The sequence below is a fragment of the Micrasema longulum genome, unplaced genomic scaffold (genome assembly GCF_059751315.1).
Source record: "Micrasema longulum isolate JH-2025_06_02 unplaced genomic scaffold, ASM5975131v1 h1tg001138l, whole genome shotgun sequence".
Classification (NCBI taxonomy): Eukaryota; Metazoa; Arthropoda; class Insecta; order Trichoptera; family Brachycentridae; genus Micrasema; species Micrasema longulum.
In genome coordinates, this window is record NW_028278326.1 from 124451 (window position 1) to 135443 (window position 10993).

The 10993-nt window shown below is 32.9% G+C and overlaps 2 protein-coding genes across 2 annotated transcripts; one reads left to right on the forward strand and one right to left on the reverse strand.

Moving 5' to 3' along the window:
• Window positions 1–5726: 5726 nt before the first annotated feature.
• Window positions 5727–8833, reverse strand: LOC148276846 (uncharacterized). Its single transcript, XM_088233672.1, has 3 exons — window positions 8539–8833; window positions 8201–8409; window positions 5727–7784 (listed from the first exon to the last, which is right to left on the reverse strand). The coding sequence occupies exons 1-3, from the start codon at window positions 8698–8700 to the stop codon at window positions 5855–5857; spliced, it is 2301 nt and encodes a 766-aa protein (XP_088089798.1). The 5' UTR covers window positions 8701–8833; the 3' UTR covers window positions 5727–5854.
• A 302-nt stretch (window positions 8834–9135) lies between these two features.
• On the forward strand, window positions 9136–10964 carry fh (frataxin). Its single transcript, XM_088233673.1, has 2 exons — window positions 9136–9579; window positions 10716–10964. The coding sequence occupies exons 1-2, from the start codon at window positions 9274–9276 to the stop codon at window positions 10962–10964; spliced, it is 555 nt and encodes a 184-aa protein (XP_088089799.1). The 5' UTR covers window positions 9136–9273.
• Window positions 10965–10993: the final 29 nt, after the last annotated feature.

Consider the following 10993-nt stretch of genomic DNA (forward strand, 5'->3'; position numbering starts at 1 on the left):
TTTTACAAAAAAGCATGCTTGTTTAAAAATAAATTAATTTATGACATCTTCATCAAAAGACATTTTTAAAAACATTTGATATAATATCAATATATTGTGTATATTAAAAATGTTTTTGTGTAAGTTTTGCGAATGCGCCAGCACTTGATAATGGCCCTATACATGATTTAATTAAATAAAAATATATATTTATAAACCAGTATTTTTAATCCATAGCTTAAAACATGTTATTATATTTTTACTATTGAGAATCGCAGTGAAATTCAGACGAACGCAGAAACATCCTGTGTATGTTTTATTACCATATCATTAGCAACTAACGAAGCAATAGTTGTTTATGTCACGCTTATAAGCGCGTCTGAGCGCGAGAGAGACGGAGATTATTTTCATAATGCGTATGCCGTGCGATCTCATACCATGAGCTTATTCACAGATACTACACAATGCGTTTGTGTAAGTACTGCGAACGAGCCAGCTTTAATAAAACCATATAATGCAATGCTAATTTTTCGTACACAAATCACTATTAAATGTCCCAAAACCAATGTAATCAGTGCATTCATTGTGCCACCATGCATAACATCTTAAATTGGATCCAATCTGCTTCCAGTGGCTCAGCGTATAACTCTTTGCAAAGAGGGCAACGGAGGAATAGGATATATAAGTTTTTTTTTAAACATTTTAAAGTAATAAAGGTCTATGAAATACTGTCCAGTAAAAAAATTTTTTTTGCTAGTTATTAGTAGCATAAATAATATTTTTAAATTTGTAATTTTGAATTCCCGCAAAAACTGTATTTTCATTAGCCACGACCCTAATGCGTCACGATTCATGTTTATTTGTTCCTACGATTCAAATTTGTTTAGAACATTATCACAAATCTTGGCGTCACAGCTGTTGCGTTTTTATGGCGACGTATTTAAAAAAAAGTTATTTTTTAAATTTATGTTTGAAAACACTTCTCCACAATATTCGATTTGATTTTGGAAATACAACGAATTATTCTAATTCCATTTCATCTTGGCGATGCGTAAGCTGGTTCTCGACAATATGTACATAAATTTTGTTTTGTCACAGCACAAATTGGACTAAATAGGAAAGGAATTGAGATTTTATTTTTTATTAATAACAAATAAAAATACAATATTACAACTAAATACAATTTTACATTAATCAAATACATATATTTACATTAACGTTTCCCATTACGTTAAAGAAATACATAATTCTTGTGTACATAATGGGGAGTGACGTCTTGTAATAGATTATTTTATTTTAATCAACAATATTTTTAGAACAACATAAATAAACTACAAAAAAGATATAAACTATGTTTTCAATCAGTGTTACACAAAGAAGAATTAAAGATGTAATTTTTTACTTCTCTCTTAAATATATTGTATTCCTGACTGTACTTTTTATTATCTTTGTTCATTTCATTAAAGAAAAATATTCCTCTGTAAGTATACTGATGTTGTGCAGTAGTTGTTTTTAATTTTGGAATTAAGATATTACCACCTGTTCTAGGTCGCGTACTTACGTTTGAGACCTAGAAATACTACTATTTATTTTATCTTTATGTATTTGAAGCAAACAATTCTTTTTACATAGCAATTTTATATCTGAAAAATTAAATTTTTTTAAAAAATCGAACAGTGGGAAAAGTAGACGGTTTTTTCAAAATAACTTTTATAATTAACTTTTGTATTTTTTCAACCGTTAAAATATTTGTTTTAAAAGTATCACCCCATCCGATTATTCCGTACTGTAATTTGGATTGGACGAATGCAAAGTAAATTGATTTTAATTTTTCGATGGTTAATATATTCCTTAATCTAATAAATACATAAATAACTTTTCTCATTTTATTTACAATATTGTTTATTTGCTCCTCCCATTTTATATTTTTATTAATTATAATGCCTAAATATTTAATGCTATTTTTTTCAGTGATTTGAAGGCAATTATCATTATGAAACTGATATCCTTCATTGCATTTTGTTGTGTGGATACAAATATTTGTAAAAGGTATAATTTGTTCTTTCAATGTAAAAGTGATGTTTTCAGTATTCAGAGACAAAATATTATCATCAAACCATTCTTTTAATTTAATAATATAGCCTTATTCCTAAACATATCAGAATAATAGTTATCCAATTGAATTCAAATTCAAGGAATATCTATCTTATCAATAATTATTGATTTTATTTTTGTCTTTGGGTGGATAATTGCATTAAAGCTGAAAACTTTTCAGAATATCCCACGCGCAAGTGGTGAACTGCAATTAAATTGTCAATTAAATGCCCACATTTAATGTTTTGCCTTTTTAGGAAGCCAAGACTGGTAAATTACGTAATTGGAAACAATCAGCAATAATAGATTAATTGAACCAATAATTCAATTACTTTTAGAACATCGACATTGTCAGCGATCAGCGAATTGAAACTACATACCTACGTAATTTTATAATCAATTTCAAATTAAATTTTAAAACTCGCTAAAATACTTGGTTAAATAAAACATACGAATTGGTTAAAATCATAAAAGAAGGTAAAAAAAAACACAAACTGACATATAGAGGTTTTTATATATTTTTAAAATAGACATTTTTTGTACATAAAGTTCGTACTACATGTGTCAGAAAATGGTAAAAGATTTTGCGAAAGATCTTGTCCAGTTTTTAGTGATACATAATATACATCGGTGTTTCTTGTACAATAATTCCATTCCTAGGCCGTTTTATTTGGCGTTTTACAGGGCACAGTTTTTGTGATTGAAAATTGCCCGTAAACATGCGCAGCGCGTGTATGTTTTCGGCGCCATGACAGATAACGGGCAGTTTTACAGTTCACAAAACGAGCTATCTTGTGAAGACGCGACTACTGACAACTAACAATACGTTATTCTGCGATCAACAATCAACATCAGGTTTCTAAAATAACATGGGTTGTGAAGCTAATTAAAAATCAGTATTTCCAAAAAAGAAGGCAAGGTGTGTGAAAAAGTGCAGTGAAACAATAAGACAGAATAAAAACAAGAGATGACATTAATAACAACAAATACGCGTTGACAGTTGAAGTCATTGACATATTAATGCACATAGACATGCCTTGAGCCCTCGAAAATGATGAAACATAACTCATGTCCAAACGCACAGTCATGCCCAACGCGTATTTAGTCGTCAACCTCCAGCCAGACGTGACGTTTAGAATCGAAACCAAACGCCTGCTTGTATCATAAAAGTGTGTAAAAACCTTTCGGATTAACATTGTAAAAAGGAGTGTGTAACTTTTCATTGGTAAATATTTTTTCATGAGTGATATATAATAATCAATATTCAGAGACTGTAAATGTCAAACTATGCCTAGCGGCGCAATTGCGAAGCTCTTCTTAGTTACAGGGGTGCACTGATAGAAATACGTTTTTAAAATATAAACGTGAGTTGATATTATTTTGCATTTCCAAAATCCATTGAAAAGAAATAAATAGGTCGAAATTAAAAGGAATTTAAGGGAAGAATCTGATTGGGATCCATAAAAAGCTAATGTTGATTGTTAACGTTAAAATACAAACTTTTTATGTACCAAAAATGAGTATCCTCCAATTTTTGGTAGCATATGCATGATCGTTGAACGCAGCCCTGCTGTAAATAAACTAACTTAGTAACTCTATGTGTTCGTTTTCGTGTCACTATTTTACTCTATAAGGCATGTCTATGTATTAGTATGCAGTGGTGGGATTCAGCCGATTCACCAGAACCAGTGCCTAAAATTTTGAGAGTTCGCCGAACTGGTTCTTAACCCTTTGTTGTCACACAATATTCCGATTGAAATCATGTGTCGGAGCACGCTCGGTTTACTTTGTCCGCCATGTTGTAAAAATATTTGAACCTCACGAAGCAAAATAAATATTGGAAAGATTGAAAAAATTAGTGGTAAAATTCAGTTAAGTGGTTGCACTTACTAAAAAGAATATAGTGAAAGATGTACACATCAAAAAATGTACAAGTAAATAGTGTTTTTCTTTTCATAATTTGCCTGGTCCCCCACAGGGCCAGAATGAGATAGAAATTAAAAAGAAAAAAAAAATCTAGCGCCTTTTTCATAGCTCATAGTGGTTAAGAAACGCAGTTTCTCTGTACAACTCTATAACATTATTGTTAATTACCTTTTAAATCTGTTTGTGCAGAGTAAAAAACAAATAAATAAAAAAACAAGGAGAGGGCGAGGGCGAACCGGTTCTTGAAAATAGAATCCCATCACTGTTAATATGTCAATGGTCCAAGTTGATAGTATCACAGGTGTGGGGCGCGCGCGCTTCGTTTAAATATTTGTTCAGAAAAAAATTGAATTTGACCACAGATTGCACTCATTTTGTGTATTACATGACACAATATTTATTGGGTCAAATCATGCAAAAAAATTTGTACCATTTTCTGGCCCATGTAACACAAGCTTAACTATGTAAGTATGGAGAGTGAAAATATTACTCATATTTTAAGGAAACAGTAAATATTTGATACATAATATTATTCATTCATTTAATTATTCCTTTTTCGCACCTAATAGTGTATAGGGCACTGCATTGGTAAATCAACTACAAAGTATCTTGATCATTTTTGTAACATAAAATAGGATGATCAATTTGATGCTTCAGGTGCCAATCCTGGGACTATGAAATATTATAGTGTGAAAACACCTTTTTACATAAATAATTATTTTTTTTAAAGCAATATTTGCGTTTTTATGATTGACTTTAATTCAATCATGTCGACTATATCGGGATTCGAACCTGAGACCTCTTGCATGGCAGGCAAACGCCATGACTACGAGGCATATAAAATAAAGGCACATATTAAAAAATATGGGGCTCAAATTTTGGTAGGGCCGTGGTGGTGCATATTTTGCTGGAAAATATGTACATATAAAATGCCGTGTAATTCCGCAGTTGCATTCCATCAGCAGCACTACCAATAGTCCTACTCCCTAGCGTCCATGAGTGGTCTCTTTGGCCCCGCAAGCCCTGGGCAATGTGGCCACTGGAATTAACATCAGCGCCATAGCAGATAGGGAGAGGATGAATGGCGAGTGTCCGGCGCCATAAAACGGGACCCCTCCAGCTAAGGGTAGGTAACCCCGACAGAAAATTTCACCGAAGAAGGCAACGGGAAACCACTTCAGTCAATAATTCCCAGGATGAAGAGAAACCATTCAATGGCCCCGAGTCCCGGGCGGTCCTTAAAAGAACCAGGGGTGCGAAGAATCTCCCGGCTCGACATAGAACTGTGGAGGAGCTGTTTCGCACTGCTCAGGATAGGGAAGCTTTCTCCCAAGTGATCGTCAACGTCGAGGGGACCCAAAATGACACGTGAAGAAGAAGATTAAAAAATAAGTGATAATGGAAACTTATTGGACATATTAGATCATAAGGTTATTTTTTATAACCGATAAAAAATTATGTTTATTTTTGTTTTTATTTTAAACACATTTATTAAATTAAAAATCAATTAATAAAATTCATACAAAACAGTAAGGTATTCGTATATATAACAATACTATTTCAGGCACTATGATATCATTTATAGCCTCAGACTTACTTGTTAGGGAAACACCTCATTAATGCGTTGTGTTGCGTCGCCGCAACGGATCAACACACTGTATGCCACATCTGCGTTAAATATTGATGGTCAGTTTTTCTCTCAGTCTCTTGTCCATCAATCTGTCGAAACGTCGCCTGCGACGACGCAATTCACAATATGGCATGTCACTAAAAAATATATGTAAAACGACGCAGCATTGACGCTGCAACTACCGAACGCAACGCACTAATGAGGCCTTTTTCTAACACAGCATTTTTAAAGAGCTAGTGGATCATAGAGAAGTAATGATTCATTCTCAATTTTGGGTAAAATAGACATAAAACTACCAACATGAGAAATTTTCTTTTTTTTCTTTTCTTTGCTTTTCACAAGTTTGGTATTTTTTCTCTTTACAGATTTGAAATTGAGAAGATCACTACCAAATGCCTTGATGGCTTCTGTAAATTCTGTTTCGGTTGTCATATTTTTAATATTTTTCAACATCGATTTAATTGCAGGTACAAATATAAAACTTTTGGCTTTCAGTCCATCATTTATTGATTCATAAAAGTTGAGGAGTTCAGTTTGTTCTTGTTTTGAAAGAGAAAGAGATTTTTTATCTGCAACTGAACTGGAATCTGATTGATCGTACGAAAAATTCTCAAAAGGACTAGACGGAGATTCCATGTAAATTGGTTCCTCTTTCTCTATTTTGGGATCCGTTCCGGTAGCAATTTTATAGATCATGTCCTTAAAATTTTGTGGAACTTCATCAATATCCGTGTTTTCAATCTGATTTATAACACCACAAAGATGTTTGCAAACTTTACCCGTTCTTCCTTGTTCACATGAGCATATACAATGTTTGACATCAACCATGTATTTGTTACTATAATCTGATTCACTAGGAACAAAGTAACAAGATTTATCTATTACACTTTGTTCAATTGTACTAGGATTAATAATACTAGTTGGCGGAATATATTTAAATAGTAACTTCTTGACGACTTTACCTTTTGTAAATTCTATTAGCCTACGACGCACATACAGTTCGAAATGGATAAGAATAAAGTCGACTAATTGAGTCAAACTATACCGCCTTATTCTCTGAAGGATACATTCCTTCATGATTTTGAAAGTTGTTTCGATATAACTAAATTTATTGTTTCCACCAACAGGAATATTGCAGCGAAATGCCGAGCACCATAATGTACGATTAGGCCACAGATTATTTATATAAGTCACTAGTTTGGGTACGGTAGACTGATATTTTGACAGTACCGAAGTATATGTTTCGAAAAGATCTTTTTCATCTTTACTGTAAATAAGCTGTTTGATCCAATAATAAACCTCTTCACGCATTATTTTAGGAACGTGTTGAAAACAGTTTACCCATTTCCATACATTTTTAAGGACGTGCTCTTGACAAAAAAGAACTCTGGACTTAGGAAAATTGTTTTTAATTGGTACTTGTTCATTAGCATCCTCATCAGCCAAAAAAATATAAGGATAGCCCTGTCTGTAAAATGAGTGTTCAGGGAAACATCGTTTGAGAGATGAGAAGGCAGCGCTTAGCACTTCCAGACTGTCTCCATTGGTAACTATACATCCTAGAGGTACAGATCCAGTAGGAGTTGGCGAAGTCACAAAATATATTTTGTAGCCTTGTTTATTTGTATTTCCTGTGGCTTCAATAATTGCTACTTGGGAACTATGAGGAAGTAACTGGTGAGCTCTTGTCATTATAGGACTACAAATCGTTACAAAAGTACTATCTTCCATGTTACCGATTTCAGCTTGACCCATCTCGTTTGAAAAGTTGTAATTTCTTACTAATTCTTCTATACCAGAACTCGAGCAATTTAAATCTATTGGTCGAGAAACTCCAAAAGTTTGAGAGAATAAATATTTTACTTGCGAATGTGTTGGAACATAGAAGCCATCTTCCGCCATGTCGTAGTAACTATCGTCATTATTTAAGAAGAGTTCCAGTTTAATACTTTCCAAGGCGGATGTTGGTGTGTGCCCCTTTTTAAATAATAACAAGATCTTTTCCTTGATTTCATTTCCTAGAGGTCTAAACCGTAGAACAGCCGATGTATTAAGAGGGTGATTGTGAATAAATTTTAATTTCACAAAACAAGGCCATTCCATCGGCGTAGAATCCATAGTTTTCACTCTTTTTGATTTATATTTCTTGCAATACCTAAAAATAATCATCTCAATATTGATTGTCTTGGAAACTCATAAAAGATTTGATAAATTTGAGACAGGATAAAATTGATTATATTTTTACATGGAAAAGTATGACTTTTCATTTACTATGAACGTGATTCTCATTTCTCTTTTTATTGTGGAATATTCACAACTAATAAACTCTAAGTTTACCTAATTTCTGAATCTTTTATTTTGACATACATTTTTTTTGCTGCACCACAACAAAAGCACAGAACACCCAGGCTTAAGAAAAAATACATTTTATTTTTTGGTGTGTTCTCACCGGGAATCGAGCCCGGAACCTTCCTTGTGTGAGTCAAGCGTCTTACCCATAGTAGCACGGAGGCCGCCTTTTACAATTTTACATTAAGAAAAAAATGTGAAATCATAAAAAAGATGACAAACCTTTTGATTGTAATTATCATATTTGATAGGCAGCCGGTGTGTTTGGATAAATAGTTTTTCTTTCTTAATTTTAAGGCCTTGTGATTATGATTGACATTGTGGTGACATTTCATAGCAATTTTATATAAATTACGTCTCCCAGATGCTGGATATGTCCTTTGAATTCTCCATGTTGTCAAAGTGCATTCACTTAGTCTTGTAATCCATTCCTGCAAATAAACATAAATACTTACATATAGTTAGGTTATTAACAACAAATATCTGGAATTGTGAAAAGTGCTTTTAAAAATTGTCTTCCAAATACATAAAAATGATAGCTGATTCACTAAACATTTTACCTTAACATCATCTTCGTTGTATACATTGTTAATATTCACTGTACATTCGAAATCGGATTCATTTGTGAATTTAAAACAACCTATAAAAATGTAATCATAACCAGAAGGAAGATTGTACAGAATATTATCTTTATCCGAATCGAATTCAAGGGTTGACGCCATCGAAAAAACTTCAAAACTTTTTAAATGTGCTAGGCAAAATGCAATTTTGTCTCTTGTTTTGAACTAAATAATAATAAAAATACGTTATGTCAGCCTAAATGTCAAATGTCAAGCGATATCGATATTGCGCTGCGTTCATAAAAGTGAATAATATTATATAGTAGCACATTGACGTATTTTTGTGATCGTTATTATTCAAAATACTTTTGAAATTTTTAACGTTCATCAAATGATAAAACATGAATAAACACGTGGCATTGAAAAATCAATTTCGTTTACAGTATATTGAAAATAGCATTAATGTTTATCCGAAAATACATTGTTCTGAAATATTTGAAGAAACGTGTACGTTTTAGTCAGTTTTCAATAGTTGACAACTTCACAATGCATGGTAAAAATCTGAACTACAAACTTCTAAACAGCTGTTTTTGACACTTGAAATGGCAGTACGATTTTCAATATGTTCATGTTGCTTTTATTCGAAAACTAACCTGTGACCTGTGACCCGTGAAAACTAAAGAAATTGAATTATTTTCCTTAGTGACGATAACCTAAATATTTTGTTTGATCAATATGATGTCTGTTAAATGTATGCGATTTATATGTACTCCGCGTGTGCTAACTTTAAGACATTTGAGTCCTCGAAGTTTGAACTGTTTTCATGGGTCCACTTCTTCCCCAAACTTATTGATGCCGATACAATTTTGTCCAAAAAATAACACGAGCGTTCACAGGAAATTTTCTTCTGAATCTACGTATCAGATTGATGCGTATAAATTTGAGGAAGTCTGTGATGAGACATTAGAATCACTTTGTGAATATTTCGACGATCTTGTCGAGAATAACACCCATTTAAAGGGGGCCGACGTTATATATGGGGTAACTATTTATATTTGAATTTTATTTAGTAAATATTGTAGTGCAGTGTTAGTGCATTGTCCTGGATTTGATTCCTCATTGTGGAAAGTGAGTTTTCACTGCAATATTTCATATTATCCTGAAATAGTACTTATCCAACGATGAAGACTGATCATTATTTAATCTTGTACAAATAATTGACGATAAAAAAAAAGCAGCAAAATTAAAAAGAATATGCTATATATATGTAGTATCAGGTAGATAATTTCCAATGGTATTGTCTACGATAAACATGATACCCGGGTGACATAAGGGACCATTTAATGTTATTGTGTTCTTTTCTCAACGTTCTTTCATCGAATTCAATCATAATGAAAAAAAAAATCACCTGCTTCAGAAAGATAGTTGTAGTAGCAGGTTAGGCAGTTGAAATGTTTTGATTAATCTTCAGATTTTAAATCCAAAAACATTCTTAGTTTATCTTTGCTACATATTTTTAATTCAAATGAATTTATTTTACCAAAATAACATTAAATATTTAAGCCATTATATTGGGACAACATATCAAACCTGGAACCCTGGAGCAATAGTTTTACATTATTAAGGATAAAACTCTCCACTAGCAAGAGTATTTGCCTCTTAAACATAGTTTCGCTGATGTGAAAGATGTTGATCTGCGAAGTGATAATGTTCAGCTGCCCGACTGCTCTTCCGATCAGCATAACCCGAGGCAGGTTGGTTCTGGAAGCCGGGAGGTAAAACAGTATTTGTGGACGTAGTCGGAGATAAGCATTAGGAACATAAAAGTTGATACTCACTGAAATGCATGGGTTCTCAATAAAACCTCTAATCAGTCTAAAAAAAATGGGTCGGTGTGAACCCATCCCTTCTAAGTTGCAAACTGTTGATCCCAAGCATACCTAAGGGAATTCAGTGGGATAGAGCCACGGGTAACTACCATACTCCCTGTAGAGAAACCTCAGATTTTTTTTCAGAACCCCCTTCCACTATGAGGGAATATCTTGCCTCGGTGATTGGTTTAATATAGAGTATAAAATATTTTACAGAATAAACATAACAAAGCTTACTATTGAACATGCTTTTTGAGTGAATTGTTTATAAAATGAAATAATGAGAAAATGATTTGTTGTTTGCAGGATGGTGTACTAACGATTTCATTTGGCAAACCTTATGGTACTTATGTAATAAATCGTCAAACTCCAAATCGTCAGATTTGGCTGAGTTCGCCCGAGTCAGGACCAAAACGTTATGATTTTGTACCAAAGGGAAATGGCTACTGGGTTTATAAACATGATGGAATGTCACTGCATCAATTATTACAAGCTGAAATAATCAAGATCGTAGACAATGCGGATTTCTCAAAGTGTCTATACAGCCACGTCTAAATCCAACAATAATTTTGCTAAATTGAGAT